Genomic DNA, 22,053 nt, shown 5'->3' on the forward strand with positions numbered 1-22,053 from the left:
ACACACGTATATGTGTGTGTGTCTGTACACACACGCGTGTGCACACACACACACACACATTCATGTGCTCGTAGGCTTCACAGGTCAGTCACTTGAAAACAACATAGACTACACTGAAACAGATGATTATAATCCCCGAGACAACTGCTGTGCTTCATACGTTCCAAGGACCTGACCCACCCAGTTAATCCACTCAAGGGCCTGAGCCATATAATTCAGTGAAATTCAGTCAATTAACTTCAGTGGACTTAAATTGGACTTTAAATCGGAAAACCCACAAAGTTAAACACATTTTTGTTTCTGTTATTTTCAAATCCATCAATTAAAAATCCTTTTTTGCTCTCTGGATTGTTTAAAAACTCACAATGAATCTTCAAATTGTCCATCTGAGGTTTTAAATCTTTATTCATGTCTCCATTTTTGACTCCCTTTTGTTTAGCATGTGTTATTTTCATTAGCTCAATTTGGCTGTAAATCCCTATTTGGAGTATGTGCATGTCTTTTAACTCATTCTCCCATGAGAATGATATTTTGTTTCTGGTACGTTAAAAGAAAAATGTACTAGCTACAGAGTGTTTGGTGGGTTTTCTGGCATGTTGCAAAAGTTCAAGGGAAACTTTTTGTCAAATTTGTTCAAGCTAAAGCAATGTTTCTTGTTTGTCTGGCTTCCCTTCATACTGAAAAATCCAAGATATACTACATTCAATTCAGCATAAAATATAACAGATTATGGGAGAAGGTCCCATCTCCTGTAGATTTATTTAAACATATTAAATGTTAATGCGCGCGCGCGCGTGCACACACACACACTGCTTCCCCTGCTGCCTTGGTAGCTATGACTGCAACATAATTAAACAGCCAATCCAACTGTCATGGGTGTTTTCTTAATCAGATGTCCATCAGATGTAGTAAGTTGTTCATTTCATGCTTTTTAAGCTATAAGTCAAGAATCCCCATGGGTCTGTCTAGTGGCCATTCTTTAGCAGCTATAGGAGATACAAGGATGTTCAGGTTTTTGGTCCCTAAATAGCCAATTATTTTTCTTGCCATTCATGACAATGGATTTTAGTGTTTCCTGTAAGAAAGAGTGCAGTTAATTATTTTGCCTGAGCAAGCACTGCAAAACTGATCAATACAACTATCTGTGTTTCAGAGTATAAGCTTCAAGTTTTCATTGCAAAAGATTGTTGTATTGGAGTTTTGCTATAGACTCTAATGAGACCAGAATTTTGCCCTTTATTGTAAAGGTTGATATGGTTTTTCTAACCTATTACTGTATCTTCTTTCCATTTGCATGAAATCAAGACATTTCTTTGGATTGCTTTGTCCTAGCGGTCTTTCTGAAATGGAACGAGCATTTACTTAAGGTGTTTCACTCAATGCCTGCTCTAATCTTTATTTCAGAGGCATAAATAATGCACAAGATACATTCTTTGGATTTACATTGCTGAGATTTACTGCTGGGAGAAAGCATGATATATAGGCGAACATCGTTACTCATATGGACTGCCCATTCCAATGCATTAGACTTCCCATATTCCAGGAAATCACCATTTAATCTTATAACACAGCTGGCAACACAGATGTGCAGAGCCCTTTCTTCCAACAACTTGCAAAGTGCATGTTTGGTGTCAGCTGCACATCTATCACTTATGAAGCACAGCATGCCATATACATTTTCAATGACTTGACAATGCTATGAAGCATCCTTGCCACTGTTTGGTCAATACGTTGATTGGGATTCACTGGTATTTTTTCCTATGTGTATAGTTAGCAACCAACTGAAAAAAGAACAAAAGAAAGCAAGCATCATGTTTTCTGTTTCATTTGCTGCCATTCTTTTTTTTTCATATTTGTTTGCCACTTTATAAATGGGTGTGTGTAAATATATGAATTTATGTACGTATTATTAAGTGGAGTGTTGTTTATACAAACTGATTCAACAGCAGAAATGATTTGTCAAAATGATGAAAAAAAGACATGTCTACAAAGAGATGCATGGGCATATGCAGCAGGTCAACATGCGGTATACAAATGTGTTGTTACGTTAAAAGGAAAAGATGGAATATATTGTGGTTATGTCACCATGTTGAAACTCCCCTGCCATCGACACTGTGGTCTACATTGAGCTTTTCCAATGGCCTATGTTGCTATCTCAGACTAGCAAGTATTTAATAGCTCATTCCTTTAACCGGGAAAGAGAAACAAATACTTCCAGACACTTCTCAGTAGTTTACAGGTCAACAAACATACTAAAAGTTGTTTCTTTGTCCTTCGCTTTAAAATAGTTCGAGAAAAGCATTGTTGGATTCAGGCTAAATGAGAATGAAAGGTGAGACAGGTTATTTTGTATCCCAGTTCCCACCATGAAGCCATGGATGGTATTCTCATTTGTTGAATGCTGATACAGGAAGGGGAAATACCTTTGGGTGAAAATTTGCCTCTGTTAACATCAACAGATGTTTTGCTGTTGACTCCAACAAGACTAGGATTTCACCTGTTGGTATATATGAAAACATGTAACTAAATGGCCGGCATTCTCACTCATGTCCCATTGGGTCAAATTCTGCAATTGTTCAATAAATCACTTATGCATGTGCCTAATTTAACATGTACTTAAAACCATCCTTGTTCAGCCAAGAAGTGCCAGCGTAAGTCTTTCAGACTTCAGTTTGACATCAGCACATGCTTGAAGTTAAGTCCATGCTCAAATGCTTTGTTGAACTAGGGTTTTAATACCTAGAAGTTGAGAAGCAGAGCTTCGTCACCACTGGGCCCACTGATTGCGGTGGAACCACTTGTTTGAGTTATTATCCATGAATAATAATATATACAAGGGTTAGGATCTTTACATCAAATGAACAAGACTACTTTAAATATTTCACCATTTAATTTTTTGTCTTTTAAAGAAGAGGTACTATGGGAAAATTTAGCCTGTACATTTCCATATCGATTTTCATGTTTGTCATATTTTGTAAGGACAGCAATCACTTCACGCACATGGGACACAGGCTACTTAACTCATAGATTCATAGATACTAAGGTCGAAGGGACCTCAACAGATCGAGTCTGACCCCCTGCCGAGGCAGGAAAGAGTGCTGGGGTCAGATGACACCAGCCAGATGCCTATCCATTGTACAATCCGTTACCTATTGTAACTCAATACAGTTATAATATCCATTATATTTTTGGAATCGTATAGAACAGTGCCACTCCATCAGAGTGCTGTGGCAACCTGGCAGGGGTGCCATGATGCTGGCACTGCCACTGCAAGGTGAAACTGCCCTTGATTTTCAAGAGGCGCGTCAGAGCTGCAGGCGAAGCAGTGCACCTGCCTGCATAATGTAATGCAGGCCCACCTTCCCTACGTGCCTGTGACTTCAGTACAGCACCCACTTGGCCTGCCCATCCTACCCCCTCAGCACTCTCCACATGCTGCATGTGCAGCCCAGCACATTGTCCCTGTTGGTTGGGTGCCCCCAGACCCTGTCCCTTATGACCCCAGGGCTGGAGTTCAAAGGGGATTTCCTTGGGGTAACAGAGAGAAGAATTTGGCCTAGTGGTTCCTAATCCCCACCAGTGACCTGGATCTACATGTGGGGAACTCTACTTGTCTTGTGAAGCAAACATGCAAACTAGGAGAACCATCTCTGCCCACAGCCTGAAAGGGTCCTTCCTTTTTCATGTCCTTGTGTAACAAGATATTTAGGAGAATGCACAGATTTCATTGGAATTGGGTAGGCCTCCCTTTAAGCACTTCTGCTCTAGCCTTGAACTTGCAGCCTCTGGGCTGTCAACTGTATGGCTTAGTGCCTGTGCCACCCCAATCCCATCTTAAGGGCTGACTGTAATATAAATACAAGTATCTAATGCAGGGGTGCTCTCCCCTAACCAATGCAACTATGTCATCTAGGGTTCCCCATGGGACTGAAAATGTGGCAGGAAGGGAGTAGTGGCAGTGTGCTCTGATCATTAGATCCAGTACATGCAGCAGGTCTGAAGCAATTCCTGGCCTCCTCCAAACACATGGGGTCCAATTTGGGTGCATGCAGCCAGGCCAAGGTGGTGCAGGGTCTTATCAGGGTGGTGCAGGGTCCAGCCAAGGTATCATGGGGCCAGATCTAGATTATGTAAGGCCTGATCCATTTTCATAGAGCCTGGTCTGGATACAGAGGGATCAGATGTAGGTGGCATGAGGCCAAATTCAGGTACAAGGACTGGGCTGAGGTAGCATAGGGCCCAACTGGGGAGCACCCAGTCCCCATCTGGGTGTGCGGAGCAAGTATCTGACCTGTGGGCTGGTCCCACATTACTCCTGTTACCCACAAGCCCAAAGGGTTGAGTAATACTGATGTAATCATTTAGTACCATAATAGAATTATAATGTTTATTATATGAATAATATATTTAGGTTAATTTTTGGAATGGGGTGCCACTAAATGCTGAAAAGTTTTGGAGGGGTGTCTTGAATCTAAAAAGATGAAGAACCATTGATGTAGAACATTACATGGTTAAGCTGGGGAGCTGTGGCCTCGACCATCACACGGTCTGATGGCTGGGGAACTGACCCCAGGGTTGGACCCAAAGAGTAGTAGTCGATGGGAGTGAATCAGCATGGTGCAAGGTAACCAGTGGCGTCCCTCAGGGATCAGTACTCAGGCCAGAACTCTTCAACATCTTCATTAATGATCTAGATTTGGGCATCAGATGTGGGCTGGCAAAGTTCACAGATGACACTAAACTATGGGGGAAAGCAGTCACACTGGAAGACAGACTGGGGTTACAGGCCAGCCTGGACACAGACACAAGGTCGGCAGACCAAACCCTGATGGCCTTCGACATACAGAAGCGCAGGGTGCTCCACCTTGGGAGGAAAAACCAGCAGCATACTTATAGGCTCAGCAGTGCTGCGCTTACTAGCGCCACAACCAAAAGAGACTTGGGAGTTGTTCACCAGGGCTCCCCAAGGGATAACTAGGTCTAACGGCCACAAACTCCTGGAGGGCCGATTTAGACTAGACATAGTAAAAAAAAAACTTCTTTACAGTCCGTGTGCCCAGGGTCTGAAATAGGCTCCCCCCAGAGGTGGTGCAAGCACTTACTCTGGACTCATTCAAAAGGTGTCTGGATGTTTACTTTGCTGAGATCATTTGACCCCAGCAGACTTCCTGCCTATGAGAGGAGGGCTGCACTCAATGATCTCACTAGGTGCCTTCCAGCTCCTAATGTCTATGAAATCACCTTACTTAGATATGAACTAATATAAACACCATTGCTTATGTCAATTAAAGTCCATCTTTACAAAACATGAAGTTAACTTGTGGAATTCATTGCCGAAGGAGGTGGCGGAGGCAGATAGCATAGCTGGGTTTCAAAAGGGGCTAGATACATTCATGGATGATAGATCTATTAATGGCTGTGGTTGGAGACATTTCCTCAGGCATCTCTAACCCAATAAATGGTGGGTGCCAGGGACAGTATTGAATAGGGACAGGCCACTTTAGAGCCACCTGGTTTTTGATACTTTCTGGGTGGATCTACACATGAATACTAATGTGACACAATAAACACCAGTGCAGTTTGCACCGGTGTTTATCACTCCCAAGTGCAATGTTTACTTGTGCACCTGAGACTGCAGCACATTGAGCTGGGGTAGTGCAGCCCGGACCAGCAGGGAGCCTGGATAGTCAGCCTGCCATCCCAGGGCAGCTCCAACCCAGCTCTATGTGCTGCAGAGGGGCTGGTCCACTTCTGGGTCTGCCACCGAGTGTGCTGGGGACCCCTGCACACTCCCATGGGATGGTCCATCCGCCCCGCTACCTCAGTGATCACGAGCTGCCTGGTACCTTAGGGTACATAGAAAAATCATATAAAGCTGCGTCTATGTACGAATCATCGAATCTCTCTGAATTGAACTGGAGGCTTCTGATTCGATGCAGAAGGGTTAATGGGTCTCCAGATTCTATTCAGATTTGGAGACTCGGCTGCCAAATCGAACCGAATCTCCTCTGAATTGAATCAGTGACCAAAGTTTTGCACAGTCCTACCAAGTACATCTCATCTTGTCTGATTTGGGAAAGGGAGGAGTACTGGCCCAGTTAATACTTGGATGGGAGACCACTTTGGGGCTGTAGATACAAGCTAAGTAGTTGTTGAAGGAAGGTAAACCCAGGCAGGCTGTGGCCAGCAGCTCTCAAAATGGTTGCATTTTGCTGACTTCCCAGACTCTCATCAGGAGCATCTCACAATTAATTTATTTTCTCTGCTTACCACATATGCATATTCAGTGTCCCAATCCTTCATCCCAAAACCCCTGCTGAAGTTAACAGAGGCTCTGAATGCACAGGGAATGCAAGATCCAGCCCTTGACATTTCGCAGTCAATTAATAGATACACTGTAGTTCATAAGCCATACTGACTAGTTTCACCAGCTTGTTGGAAAGTCCTATTTAATCTTCGTTCACAGAATAATAATAATAATTTCATCATAAAATCATTTCACACAACATTAACCTTTAACAGACCTATGACAGCCTTGTGGTTAGATGCACCATGCCTGCTGCTGCTAGGCACACTACAGAGGAAGTACATTGCTTTAATTTTGACACTAAAGTGGCTCTAGTATAGACAGTATGGATCGTGAGACTTAAAGGATTTTTAAGGTGCAGAAATCAGCAACCCAGATGTATTTACAATCACAAAAATTAAACCCTCATTTTAAAAAAACCTTTTCAGTTACCACGATGAGCAGTTTTGTTTGTTTTTAAGCCGATAACAATGAGAAGCATTTAGCTGGTTCCACATGTTCTTCATTTTATTGTGCATAATAGCTTAGAAGTTCTTACCCCCAGTTTTGGGAACTCATGTTTTCATTACCATCCTCATCCAATTTGCTATTGAGCATGACAGAGTCTGACAAAATAGATAATGCTTCCCTTTTATTTTAATGTATTGGAAAAGAGATGTTGTAGCTGTGATGGTTCCAAAATTATGCAAGAAGCAAGGATTCCTAGGGCAATATCTTTCATTGGACTGCTTCTGTAGTTGGGATAAAATTAGACAACTTTCAAATTCAAGCCTTCGTTCAAAATCTTGTCTGTCTTTATCCCAACTGCATAGTGGGTCTAATAAGATACACCACCCTAAGAAATCCTTGCCTCTTGTTTCTTTTAAGGATGTTTTATAGGAAACACCCCGTGTGACTTGGCTGTTTGTTTGGCTTGGCTGGTGGTTGGATTCATGAACAAAAAATACGTATCTGAGGTGGGTACTGGGAGAAAGCACCATGTTTCATTGTTAATCCCTTTATAATGTTAGGATTTAGCATTTCACATGATTTTAAATTGGTTTGTGATCGTGGACAATCATATTTTCTTCCTGATGTAACCATCTTTCCTCCAAGACTTAAGAGCTATGAGCCCAAAAGAAGGCATAGCAAAAACACTCTTTTAGACTGGTGTTTCTTAGTGCTGGTGGGGAGGGGGCACAGTCCTCGAGGTCCCCGCACATGAGGGAATGAATGCCGGCCAGATCTCCTAGCCAGCTGTTTCTGAGCAAGCTACAGCTCCCCTTGTCCCCTGGCCTCAGCCAGTGCATGGAGGCACCCAGCCCCCACCATCAAACACCGAATGTCTGTTACTTTCGATGATGCCATAACTTAAAGCACTTTGTGTAAAGTGCAAAAAAGTTACAGTATGATCAAGGTGCCCTTTGATAACTTCTATAAGTGCCCCGGTGTTACGAAACCTGCTCCAGCTTTAACACCTGGGGTTAAAGTTAGGGGTGGTTTTGCTGCAATTTAATTGCTCTCGGCTCACTGGCATACAATAATTAGAAAATACCAACTGCTGCCCTGTTGAAGCCTTCCTCTTTTGAAAGAGCTCCAAGAGTCCATATGTCCATACACTTACCGACTGAACTAGGCAAAAAGATTTGAATCTCCCACAGCACCTGAACTAAAGCTCATAGCTGAAGCAATAATGAGCTATGCTATGAGATCCTTAGGCCCTATGTGTAGTCTTGGTAGATAACCAATTTAAGGACATATTAGATGTTTCAATGGCTTAAGTTGGAAACTAATGTTATCATTAGGGCTAGGTACAGACAGTCGTCAAGCCAGAGGCTGAATTGATTCTGTCTTTGCAGGTTAGTCTAAACTGCACAGATTAAATTGAAACAGAAGCAAACAGATATTTTTACCTTTGATTCAGGAAATGCAGCCACATGCTTGCAGTAACTCAGGCTAGAAGCCAAGAGGTGCTAAAGCAGGGATCTCTGGCTGTGTGTTTATTTCCTCTTCCTGCTGCCCCCTGAGGTCTCTGGGATTTGCAGTTCAGAATTACAGCATCAGGACTCTGCAGGGTTGCTCATCACTTCTCTTCCTGCTTCCTTATGCCTCTGGGATTTGTAGTCCACAGTTGCAGCCAGCAGTAAGGTTGAGCAGAGGAAGGGGTGTTTAACACCGCCGCCCGGACCCCAGATCCCAGAAGGGGGTTTGCCTGGTGGGGGCAGTCCCCTACGTAGACTGGGCTGCATCCCCAGCTGGGCTTGTTCCCCCTTGCTCCCTTTTCAGTCAGCTCTCACTGCTCCAGCTAGGGAGCAGAGGGATGGGGCCAGTCCTGCTTTCTGGAGCAGACAGCACAGCCCAGCCCAGGGCTGGAAACCATGCTGGGGACTGTGATTTAATTTGAACCAGGAAGGAATCTGGGACACACGTTTCATAAACCAGTTCAATCCAAATCAATTAAGTCTGATATTACATTCAACCAGCTTTATCTTAAACCAGCTTCAGTCATTTTGAAATTGCTTTTGTGCACTGAGCTTCTGCTCTATTAAAGGTTTAAACCAGTTTCTGATCACTTAAACCAGTCTGTGTTACTTCTGTCCCTTGATTCTGCAGTGTATAAAGTTTTCAGGAAAGCTAATAGATGCTCCAGGGTTGGTTTTTTACCCAGATGTTGAAAGCCTTGTACCTACCCATAAACAAACAGAGAAAACATCACCATTTTCTGATATACATCCATTTTAACACTACCTTGTGGACTAGGAGAAAGACACTGTGAGATCGGCTGTAGACTATGCCAGTCAAAGGAGAGTTATAAATATAGACTATCTTATACATATACTCTTTCATGAATCAGCCATTTCACAGGAAGCCAGACACTTAAACTGCATAGCCAAGAATTCTTCATCCCACGCATGGCAAATGCAAGCAATATGGAGTAAATCCTGCACTCAGTTGCCTGCTTATAACTGAACACAAAATTTTGCTTTATATTGTAGAGCTAGTCAATAAGCCAAGAAAAGATCTGACGTGTGGAAATAACTGTGCTGAGGTGTCTAGGTAAAATCCAGTTTATTGTATCCATGACCAACTTGGTGTTGATGAGAGGTCCATTTGTATTTGAAACAGGATATAATTATTTCATTATTATAAGTATATCTAGGAGATGCATGATGTCCGATGCTGGGTTGAGCCATAAAGCTAAGAAACATAAGCATTTCCATGAAGCTTTTGTTTGCTCACTCATCACCCAGGGCTAAAGCATATTTGATTGACACACTTTTCTCCCCTAACTTATTAATTATTTCTTTATTTATTTTGGGGGGTGGGGTTCATTTCTGTCTTTGCTTTTTTTTTTTCCCTAAATCTAACTGGTTTCTAAACATTGTATCGTGTCAAAAACTCAAAGATATAAAAATAAAGCATACCTATATCTAGCTAATTCAGGTCTACGTCATTCCTCCAATCAGCATCTTGCTGGAAAGAAAGGAGAAACATGGCATATGCCATAGGTAGGTATGTATGATTTTATATGTGGTGGCACCTTAGAGGAAAAGTGAAAGGGGTGAGGACAACAAGATCCATTTTCTTAAGGCAAATGATTTGGTAAACAACACTCCTCTGCAATTCACCTCCAAAATCACTGGATTCTCAGTGAGTCATTTTCTTACTGCTTTGTCTTGCTGCAAGCACTAGAACTAGCAGTGCCAGTTTTTCCTAATGGGATTTTCATGGCATTAGGCCCATTTCTAAGAGGAAATAGCAGCTACTTTGCTGAGCAGTCCACTGGCATGGCATCTTGATTTCTTAAATCTGGTCATTCTCAGTTGGGTGGTGGCACTTCCATTCGCCCAAAGAGTGCATTTATACATCCTAACGGTAGGAAAAGACCGTGGAGAAAATGAACTTTGGTCTTTTGTTGTCAGTACATGACAAATGGGGCTGTAGTTCTCATTTCTAAGAAACTCTATAAGAACAGATGATATGCTGGAAATTGCTCCCTTCTTTAGTGTTACAGGGTAGGCTTCCTCATTCATACAAATTGTGCCTTTTGTCTTCAGTCTCCTGGGTAAGTGGTCATCCAGTAGCTTTGTTTTGTATTTGGATTGTGTCAACTTTGAACAGGATTAATAAAAGACAGCATGTACCTCTTTGGAAAACTAAGCTTATCTTGACCATGAGTACCACAAATTAATAAGGAAGTAATTAAGCAAGAAAGAAATAGTTGCAGAAAATAATTGAAGGCCACATCCTACCATTGAGTAACCTATTTGTGAGCAAAGTCACCTATATTACTCTACTACCTGATGCCCCTCAGTCTTTAATGCACTTATGACCAAAATGGTCCTGTGAGTTATCTAGATCCAAATCATGGAGAGTGGGAGCCTCATGGACTCAATCCAGACCCATTTCTGTTGATGGTATGAGTGGCATCAGGAACCTGTGTGAATTAAGCCAGCCATCATTCAGCCCTCTTCCATCAATATGTAGCCCCAGTTGGAGGACGATATGCCAGAATTCAGCAGCAGGCTCTACCCCTATATTCCTGTCCCCTCCAGCAGCTGTGGAGGGTGGATCTGGCCCATGGGCCAGGTCTTTGATACCCCTCCACCAGAGCATGTTTCCCCTATGCATGCAAATTCTTCCATACTTTGGGTGCTGGTTGCAACAAATTGTTGGAGTCAAAATTCAGTTTAAAGGAAATGCCATTGACTTTTAGTGCAATGCAATTGTTGTACAATGGCTGAATACCATTTTTGAAATTGTATGTCATAACAGTACAGGTCCCCCTGCTGTGGCTAAAACTGCAATGCATGTATTTTTTAAAATGCTATCCTGCGGGGAGTGAAGAGAGCCAAGTTATTAGTAGCGTGTTAGTATTTATTAGTCTCGCCCAGGTGTCAGCTGTCTAATGGCAGCTGATGGGGACGTTGCCTTTAATTTTGAATTAGAAATGAGACTAGAAAGTAGGCTTTTTTCTAAGTTGCTTCTTGTACATGTTGCTGTGATGTATTTTTAGTGCCAATTTCATGTTTTTGGCCTATGGATACAGAGGGAAAAAGCTAGGATCTGGTATGATCATTAGGTCCAAAGGAAAGACTCTATCCTAACATGCATTGGCTTTACTGAAATCTTCATAGGTAGTGCGATCAACAGTCACTTAATGATGATCCAGTAGCTTCCCCTTGAAGCAATTGCTGCTTATTGGGTCAATTAACACTTCCTGAATTAGTGTTAAGCCCAATCCTGTTTTATTCCCCAGTTTTCTTAGGATGAAGTTCCATGTTACACTTAGATCATAGTAAACCTGTGAAATGCTAAGCAATTTAAAAACTAGAATGTGCTGTGAGCAGTTGCACAGTAAGGGTTAATACTGTTTCTTGGCTGCACAGGTCTTATTTGCTACTAGAGAGCTGGTGAGCATGGACATGGCTAAGAGCTGGCACACCTAACCTCTAGCCCTGCCTAAGTGGGGGGTTTATAAGCAATGCATGCTGGGATGCTGGAGGACTGCAAATTGCTCCTTTTATTTCCATGGAGCAGACTCAAGTTACCCTAACATAAAGTAGGTAGCATGGCCCAGAGTTACCTTGCACCTGAAGTGGCATAACTTTGAGATACTTGGAAGACACTTAGCATAAGTTGGCAGGCTTTAATGAGCAGACACTCCTATTTTAAGTGGCTTTAGTATAGTCTGAGTGTAGTGTGTAACTTTACCTTTTGGTTTTATTTTAAACTGTGGATTTACTGCTGGTGGGAAGTACTCGGAGTGCAGGTGTTGAGACTGCAATCATCTACCTATAAAATAGGCTCTCCCTGGCAAGACCAGTATGAGCTTCCCCCTGTGCTTGGAGTGTCTTACCTTTTCTAGGGCTAGTTTAAATCTGACTCTGCTTCTTAAACTTCGATCACGTGTATCAAAAACTCAAAAATATAAAAATAAGAACATATATTTCTAATACTTCAAGTCTATGTCATCCCTCCATGGTGCATCAAACCATGACCTGAAAGAAACCATCAAATCATGACCTGAAAGAAACCATGTTTAGGACTAAAAGAGATCTGGTCTTTCTGAGGAAAGAGCAAGGGGGTATTTTTGTTCCCTAGAAGAAGGTAATCCATTATTAGATAGCAGGCCCTGATCCCTCAGTGAGTGTTTTGACTCACTAGTATCAGGAAGAAATATGAAGTGGAGGCTTAAGCTACTTAAGGTTAGTAGAAAGGCTTTCATTGACATTGCCAGGCTCTAGATTAGCTTTAGGAACCAGATACTTTAAAGTTATTTAGCAAGCTAAAAATACCTGGTGGAATTTTAAAAAGCATCTTGGTGTCTAATTCTTGTTGAAATCAGTGGGAATGAAGCATCTAGGTGCTTTTGAAAATCCCAGTACACACTACTAAAATTTTTACCCATATCTCAGGGCACCAGAGGTAAATAATTTTAGCCTTTCTTGTGGTGCTGTTTCTGTTGATGTTCTTGGTTTAACTGGATGGAAAGAGAGGGAGGAATTTAGAATTTTATTTTTCAAATGAAACCCTATTTCCCCCCACCCCCCCACTGGAATCGAACGCCTTGTGTAAACATGTAAATGGGGCTGAATAGAGTTGGTCTTCATTAGGCAGTCACTAATTGCCTTAATGTGGAATAATTCTGACATCTCTATTCTAGGATATGTCTTCGATTTCTTTCCTAGCTTGCAGCCAAGCAGCATTCATGATAGTCCCTTTATTTTATGCAACCATTGTCATTTCCATATCTGCCGGAAAGCAAAAAGAACTTTGATTCTCATTGCTTTGTCTCCATCTTTTTTTTTTAAGTCTTTCATTTCTTGGGCCTTTACTTTTGCAACCAGCACTCTTCTCATCTTGTGCTTTCTGTCTTGTGTGTCTTAAGAATTATTAACAGGCTCTCCAAACAAGTGTGTGTGCATTGCATCTTGATATGTGGAATGGGTTGGTTAAGACACTGCAGCTGTGGTGTGGAAAGGTGTTGCTCTAGAAGGATGAATCTGTCTCTCATGATGATAACACATTTAATGGTGTACATGAAATAAACTGTGCATTGGTAATGATGCAGTTGATTCGATACACTAGGCGAGATCCTTCCCTCCAATTAGGGTGAGAACCTGCACATTACTAGTCCCATCCACAGCTCTATTTAAGTCCATAGCGCTATTCAAAAGGCCTAGGAGCTGAAGCCTTTACACATCATTCAGCAGTTCCAGTGGGTCACATCCTCCTTATCTGCACTTGTGTACCTCCACTGACATAAGTGAGGTTGAAGAGAGCTACTGAAGAAGGTGGCTTTCTACCAAGTCGCACCATCTCAGTATTGGGCCTCTTGGGGCACATTTACACTGATAGTTAGGGTCAGCCTCAACTAGCCTGAGCCACCCCTCCTCACCTGTGTGTTGTGGCCACATTGTGCTTCCTGTCTCTCAGTCATAACCCTTCTGGGAATCCATCTGTGGGCTGCCTGTCTCTCCATTTATACTTCTTTCTAGCTGTGTGCCATAGAGACAGAAATAGGGTACAAAGGGGCTAGAAATCAGGGACAGGAACTTGTGTGCTCAAGTGAGCACTGCAGAGAAGAGCAGGCAAGGGAGATGGTTTGAAATCAGGTCCAGAAGTTCAGTAACACTTCTGAGATTGCTCTGGACTGACCTCGGGGGTCAAGCTCCAGGGTTTTTGATGTAAATGGTCAACAGATATGGGCCAGGGCTTTGGTTTCAGGTGTTTTACTCTGGCCTCTAAACATGCCCCATTACATATCGTGCTTTCACAATTGGCAGTTTATACACACAGAGCGGTGATTTGATTTTGCTTGATTTGGGGAAGGTGCAAAATTGATCTTCACGGTTTTGGGGGTCTTAGAAACTGTAGCCCCTACTGTTAGAATTTCTTCGGTGTATGCTTATTTGGAGAAATCACTGCTAATAAGAGTAGTGACACTAGATTCCCCAATCTTTTAATGTGTGGATTTTGGAGCGAGTACTCTCCATGGAAGGTCACTTGCATTCAAACACATTAACAGTTTTCCCAAGCTTTATTGAATATAGTATGAGTTTAATAATTCAAATCAGCTCCTCAACAGTTTTACTAATGCGTTTATACCAGGATTATTCCATTATATATTACAACATTGTACACTGTTGGATAGTCAATGCAGTACATTTGGTTAAAACTGGACTTCATGAATTGATGTAAGGAGGCTCAGGAATCTCTAATTTAGTAAAAAAAGATCCTTGATTTAAATGTTCTGTTACTTCTGCCTTTCCTTCTTCCGCTCAATGGCTACTTCATGCTCTCCTTTGTGGTCGCTGATCTCAAGGCAACAGCTACTGTCTTTGCCATGGCTGGCTGCCTACCTGCCTGACCTAAAGGCATAGAAAAAAAACCAAGAATGACTCTAGTTTATTGTTGGCCAACTTCACCCCCAAACCTTTGTTTTGAGAGGAAGTTAGGACTTCCAAGGAACTGAGTCCCAGGTGAACCAGTCTCTGACTACCCCTTATCACATACCTCAAGATCATGGATCAGAAATGAAGTATCCACCACATTGAAGGCTGCTTGCAAGGTAGAATTAGTTCATAATATGGGTTTGCTAAGGAACTATGGTGGGGGTACCAGGTTGCGCTCATTGGTCATGTGTTGGGCACTCCTCCTTGGCAGAGTTGTCAGACTGGCTAAGATATACTTATTCAGTCCAGAGAAATAATATAAAGTGGAGCTGATGACCTATGCAGCTGGAAGGAAGTTTTCTGGCCTTCCCATATGTAGAGAACCAGATGAAAGGCTCAATGACTTACGGCTTCAAAACCTGAAGCTATGACTTCAGCGAGCCCTAGAAAGGTTCCTACAGCATGGATGGTCTTGTACCTAAGACAAAAAATAATCATTTGTTGCTAATGAACGTACTTTCCCCAATTGCAAGTACTTGAAAAATGCTTCGTGCTGTGTGCCCAGAAGAATTGAGTAGCATATGGCTTTAATACAGACGCCCTGTATAGGGTGGATAAGCAGAGGTGGTCAAACCTGGTGCAAACTGAAATTCTTCAGATGGCACAAACAGTGTTTTCCATTTGAAAGCGCTTCCTACTGATCTCTTAAGCCCAAGTGGTTTGACTTGTAAAAATAAAATAATTTCCCCAGTTGCAGGGACTCTTCTGCTATTTGCTACAAAAGAACCTTTACTTCCAATCCTGGAAAAAAAGAAAGCCTAGCAAAGTATAAACAGGTGACTATAGTATGAAACACATAATGAACCTCTTTTTTTCATTTAGATTTTTTTTTCTCTCTTTTTCTGCATCCCTGCCACACACTCTAGTTTTCATTGTTGGTCTGATTTTTTTTCCCTGTAGATTTCTCCCTCTAGTACCCTGTTCTACCATAAATAGCTATGGGATTTGGGATCCTGGTCAAACTTGCAGTCAGGCAAAAGGATTTACCCAAGCCAAGTGCCTAAAGAATCTTAAAGGCATCACTCATAACTTGCAGAATTTTTCTTTTCATCTTATCAGTCCTTCATAGGCCAATTTCTGCCCTTTTCCCACTTGTGTCAACCTAGTAAGCTGCTGTCTCCCTGGATCTACGTTGCTTTGGTGACAATGTATAGGTCCATTCCCATGATTTAGCTCAATTTGCCTATTAGCCTTTCTAAGCACCTATCATTTATCAGATTGCTGATGACATGCACTAAGGAATCATAGATTTATAGACTTATAGGGCTGGAGTGGGCCCTCTTGGGCCATCAAGGCCAATCCCCAACATAATTTGTTTTTATTGCACATGCACGCTTTTCAGACTATATAAAAAGGAAATAGTCTACATAAGATTTGGGTAAAATAAATGGGTTTTATGGAGAAAAAAGGAAAATGTCCATGAAGATTTGAAAAGTTTTGTGGGGAGAGAACAGAAAATGTATTCCTTTTGATATATTGGTGTTTTCTCCCCCTACCCTTGCCTATCTTTCTTAATGTTGAAAAATGAAACAAAAAGCCACAAGGAAGGCAAACAAGGTGGGGAGGGGACAGAAATCCCTTACAAAATTGTTTTTTCGTCATAAAACAGGAATTTTTTAAATGTAAAATTTCATTTTCATAATTTAGGGCATTTTAGCCAAAATGAACTGGGAGGGAAATGTCTGTTTGCCGTGATCCCAAATAGTTTATTCACTCAGTTGCATAAAATTACCTGTGTTCTAGATGCACACAGTCTAAAAAGGTGCACCTGCATCCACAGAAACCCTGCTGACTTATGCTTGGGACTATTTTGTCACTCCCCTTGTGGCAGTGACAGCAATGGAGATATATGGGATGGCCTAGAAAAGTCTGGACATAAGCCCCAATTTAAATTATGCCATTATTCACGACAATGTTGTACACCATTGGCTAGTTAATGCAGTCCATTAGGTTACAACTGGACTTCATGAATTAATATAAGGAGCCTCAGGAATCTCTAATTCTGATTGGGAAGTACTTCCATTTGACAAACACTCCCAGCTTCTTGAATAACTCTTGAATAGCATCATCCTTATTACTAATGCTAGTGAACAAGCAAGGAGAATCACGCTGGTTTTAAGCACTTGAAAGGTTCACAAGGGGAAATCAGTTTCTGCTAACTAGAAAAGCAAAGAATTAATAAGGGAAGCCATTTTTCAAGTAGAGTACTGCACATGGACGTGTTGGGGCTGGAAAATAAATGAATGATAGAATTTGATTTTTTTTTTTTTTCCCAGAAGTGCCACGTGTCTTCATTCTGGAGTGTCCAACTTGAGGTTGATTATTTGGGACCTGATTTTCAAAGAGGGCTCATTTTTCAGAAGGCCTCTCTCTAGGAGCGTGTTCAAAAGGCAACATCCTCAAAATCAGTAGTCCCTTTTGAAAATATGCCCCTAGTAAAAAGGAACCAGCTATATCTTAAAATCATCTCTTCCATTGTTTTTAGCAAATTCAGCTGCTAAACAATGCCTAATTCTGCACCATAACAATAGAGAAAGTATACTGCACTGCACAATTCTGCTTTAAGATGGGATTTTTTCACAGTGATGCTGCCCAGGCCCATATTTTCCTTTTCTTCATCACACAAAACAGATATGCTGTGCTTTACGGTCCAGGACAGATGTTGCAGAAACTGGTGTGAGCCACATCAGTTAAGTCTGATACTATGTTCAACTAGGTTTCTCTCAAACTGGTTTCAGCCATTTTCACACTGGTTTATGTGCACTGAACATCTGTTCTGCTACAGGTTTAAACCAGTTTCTGATCACTTAAACGAGTTTCTGACCCTAGCCTACAAATGAAGACTTGATTTTTCCCCTCTCTCTCTTCCGGCACTAGACAAACAAGGAAGGATCTGAAACATCAGGTTGTATTCTATTTAGTTCCTAAATCACCTCCAAGTATAAACATGCTGTGCCCAGAATACATCTGCTAGTTATGTTCAAGGTGAAAGAAATTAATAATATCTCTAATAAGTCTAATAAGTGGTATTGACTGAAAGGTTCTAATAATAATAGAAAACAGTATGTTCTATCTGAGAAGTATTTATTCCTCACTTGTTATTTCATTTATTAATTGCACCGGCCATCTGCAACTAGATAAACAACCGTAAGACGTCGCATGTATTCACACAAGGAGAAACTTAAGCTTAAACATCCCAGATTGCAACCAAAAATAACTCCATCCCAAGTCAACTCCTTGTTGTGACAGCTGGAATAAATAGATGACCAATGTTTCAGTCCAGAGACCTGTGCTACATGCATGTGATCAGGCTGGGAAACAAACTGCAGGGAGGGTATTTTCACGGAAAGTGCTTTGTTGTTTGCACCTAGAGCTACAGATCGGAGCTATGGGTTGTTGGCAAGAGCACCATAGATGATCGTAAGCATCACAGATAACATATGAAGCTTGGAGAGGTGTAAAGGGCTGCTTAAAACTCTGAATATTGCCTTCAAAAAGAGAGGAAGACAGCTACTATCTTCTAAGAAATAACTCATTAGCCCTCATGGGGAGACTTGAGAACAAAAGATTATCAGAGGCAAAGCTGGAGCATTGCTTTGACTTGACCACGCAGGGTTGTCCAATTAAAGCCAGGGGCTCCAGAGCAGCCCAACTCAGGAAAACATGAAGGTCATGCAAAAAGCAGATATTGCGCTGTTGATATCACATGAGGCTATCGCCTTTGCATGAATGCTTTTCTGGGTGTAAGCCCACAGAGAAATGGGAAGATCCATCCCTGTGAGGGGCAGCTGTCATGCATAAAGTTTCGGAAAGAATTGTGGAGAAAGCTGAACTGAGAAGCACATCAGTCAGTGTCTGTGAACATTTTCTTGTAATAACTCAGTTATGCAAAGTTGTGGAGAAATCCCTGCCTTGACCTTGAGACTGCTCAGACACAGCAGACTCTGAGAATAATTTCTGTTTCTCTAATTACTGCTTCTTTGTAATTGTTATCCACAATACATAACATCAATTTCCATTCAGTAGATTCTTCTCTTCCTCTTTGCACAGTTTCAGACTGTGGAAAAGCCACATATATATTTTTGCTGCATAACACAAGTGCCCTGCAGCCAGCCAGGGTGTTAACGCATCTGTGAAGCAACACACCACAATTGTCAGTGCCATCCCGTGCCTTTAATTTATCTTTTTTTTATTTTCTGCTTCATTCAACCAGCTGACTTGTGTGGAAATTGCATTCAGTTGTGTCTGCTTTCCATCTTTGTGCCATGTCTCATGAAATGTGTTTGATGCTGACATACCTTGGCCTGTTCACAATATGCTGAAAAAAATGCTAATTTTGTCATATTTAGCAGCTGCGTTCAGAAATGCTACTGTAAGCCTAAGAGGGCTAACCAGCACTCTTGCAAGATGTCAGAACTATCCACCATTACCCTGTAAGTGTACGCACTCCTGTGACGTTACAGTGTTTGTATGACGCATGTTGCACATAAGGGGGTTGTGTTAGCAGAGGGGCAGAATCTCGAGGGCCGCCTTGTGTTATTTCTTGTTGCATGTTGGAGTTGTGTTGTTGTTGTGTGCTTTTGCTGTTGCATCACGCTCAGGAATTTTTAAGATTAGTTGTTTGAAATGTATCGGTCTATTGACCCACCACTGACTGTTTTGAATAGCAGAACAAAGGCCTGGTCCGAGACCTAAGGCCTGGTTCAAGACCAACTGAAGTCAATGGGAGTCTTTTCAATGACTGGGTTGGATGTGGAAAGCGTCTGTGGCCTATGCAGAATGTCTGTATGCAAACTATGAACCAGTCTACCTATTTTTTTTAAAGCAATAATTATGAAGCATGATGTAGCAAAGTGGTTAGGTCTCAGACCCTTAGGAAAACAGGTCGGTATTTGCAAATTTAACATAACAACGTCAGGGTAGTTGGGCAGAGGGGGAATGAAGCAGATTCAGAGCTGGCCTAAATTAGCATAGCTGCATAAATATCAATGGAGCTAAGGCAATGAATGCCCGTGATATGTTCATTCTATCTTTGCTTAAACCATATGCTGTGCTGACTGTCTTTCACTGCAAGTTTGCGGTTGAGTCTGTTGATCTGAATCCTGCACTGTCAAAAAAAAAATAAATAAAAGGCCCGCCATACTGATCAGCAGTAAAACAGAGCCTTATGTTCCCCTTCTTAACATTTGCACACATTCTCCTTTGATTTCCAAGTTGCTCCAATTTAAGCCTGAAAATATAACTTTCTAACATTATCTCTTTTCTCAATGTGTTTACAAAAGAGAAAGGCAGGAATCTGCCCCAAAGAGTCAGCCAATGGACTGATTCTGAGCAAGAACGATCCAGAAAAACAAATGCGGGGGGGACGGGAACGGATCGACAAGAAGAACAGGCTTAATACGAGACAGGCTTGTGACCTGAGAACAAAACAGCAGTTTTGCCAGCTCTCGTGTTTTTTGGCGTTGTTCTTAAAGTCTGCGCTTCAGGAATGTGAAAACGGTAGCTATAGTTATAGAGAAATATATAACTAGATATAAAAGAAAGAGCAACATTTTTTTTCAAATTCCCAATGTGTAGACTTTAAGAACAACACCAAAATTCATGAGCGTGGACGACACTGAAATAGAAACCTACGTTACTCATCTCAAATCACTGCTTTGGGGGAGTTCACAATAGAGTGATGTGTAGTTCCCTTGTTGGCCTGCACAAGAATAAATTTTTCCTGTTGCAAGGTGGTAGGTTGAAAGCCTTAAAAACTAAAGCCTTCTAGTGAATGCAAGAGAAGCCCATCACAGACAGCAGCCCCCAATAGGTTATCTTACCAGCATACCTCAGACATTTTCTTGAGGCTTCCTGTCTAGGGTGGAAGACCAGTTTAGTAACGTTATACTTTTGCTCTGCACTTAAGCTATTATTTCAAGCAGAAAAGAAACTCTCTTGGAAAGCTTCTTCTGATGGTATGGGGTGTGGACACACAATTAGATTGCTATGGAGTCCTTTATCCTCTGTGTTACTCCGTAGTAAAATTACTTTGTAGGGGGCCTGTCTGCATGTGCAATTAATGCGCAGCAATAAACTCTGCATATCACTCCGGGGTTTATTGCTCCTGGGTGCCATGTTTATATATGTTCCCGGGACTGCAGCACATTGAACCTGGCTGGGGCTGCTCCAACCCGGATCGACTTGCTGTGGAGGGGCTGGCTGGGGCATGACGGTGCTCCAGTGTAGGGCTAACCAGCGGGCAGCCGCTGCGCTGAAGCACCCTCCTGCCCAGCCAGCCTCATCAGCATTTACATACGTGGTGCTGCGCACTAAAGAACTCTGCAGTAGGATAGTACTTGTAAATATGAGTACTATCCTATGACAGAGTTAATTAATTTACTGTGGCCTAATAGGGTCACATGTACAGAAGCAGAGACTTTTACTGTGGAACGAATATGCCCGCTCTGCAGTAAACATCTCATGTAGACATGCTCACTATGGAGTAAATTGGCCACTACAGAGCTTCACCAGTAGTTGGCAAGGAAGCCAGTTTGCGTGGCTACCGAGGATGAAGCCGATGACAGGAACAGACACAGGACACATTCCACTTTCCCATGCAGTCCCACTTCTAACTTGACTCACCATTTTAGTGATCGATGAGATAGTAAGGCTGTGTGTCACATGTCTGCTCCATGTTTACTACATAGGACAGATAATTTACTAGGTAGTAAATGCCTTGTGTCTCTATCCACGTCCAGTTTCCCCCAAAAAACTGCACCCAAACCCCCAAAAGTATTCTTCCAAGTCCTAACTACCTATGTATACAGTTGAGAATAGTTTTAGTAGTGCCATCTAGTGATTTCCACTAACATTACTTTCGGCTCCAAATGGTAACACACTTCTACATTGCTTTTGCTCTCCCTCTTGATGCACTTTCTCCTTAGTTTGCCAGAATTATCTTGTTATTAATGTGAACACTTTACTCCTATTCCCACTCTGCATAATTCCTCTGCAACCTTGTTTTACATCCTGTAGATCCTTCAGACCAATGTTTCTAATTAGTCTCCTCCTCTTTTTTTTTCCAGTATTTCTTAGACTTTTCTTATTTCCTAAGCTAAAGATATATTCTGAGTCCACAGAAGCAGTGTGCTTTGATCTGAGGTGTTGAGCATCATAAACATGATCCACAGTGCACAAGCACCATATGAATCCCATGTGCTTATACAGGTAGCTGATGACAAGCACTTTGGCACATTCAAGCTGTGTTCAGGAAAGAGGAATGAGGAACAGGGAAGGGAGGAGAATTTAGCTGGGGGGGAAAGCCCA

At 41.9% G+C, this 22,053-nt stretch overlaps 1 protein-coding gene across 4 annotated transcripts in view; it reads left to right on the plus strand.

Moving 5' to 3' along the window:
- ADCYAP1R1 (ADCYAP receptor type I) overlaps positions 1–22,053 on the plus strand; it is a 201,710-nt gene that overhangs the window by 173,887 nt on the left and 5,770 nt on the right. For 2 of the 4 annotated variants that reach the window (XM_090047840.1, XM_090047841.1), the window contains exon 13: positions 19,095–19,178. The exons of the other annotated variants lie outside the window; for them this stretch is intronic. In XM_090047840.1, coding sequence (XP_089903966.1) covers positions 19,095–19,178 — 84 coding nt within the window. The remainder of the gene's footprint in view (positions 1–19,094; positions 19,179–22,053) is intronic. 4 annotated transcript variants of the gene reach the window in all.

Source organism: Crocodylus siamensis, chromosome 5, assembly GCF_052110815.1.
Source record: "Crocodylus siamensis isolate JL-2025a chromosome 5, ASM5211081v1, whole genome shotgun sequence".
In the NCBI taxonomy this organism is placed as follows: Eukaryota; Metazoa; Chordata; order Crocodylia; family Crocodylidae; genus Crocodylus; species Crocodylus siamensis.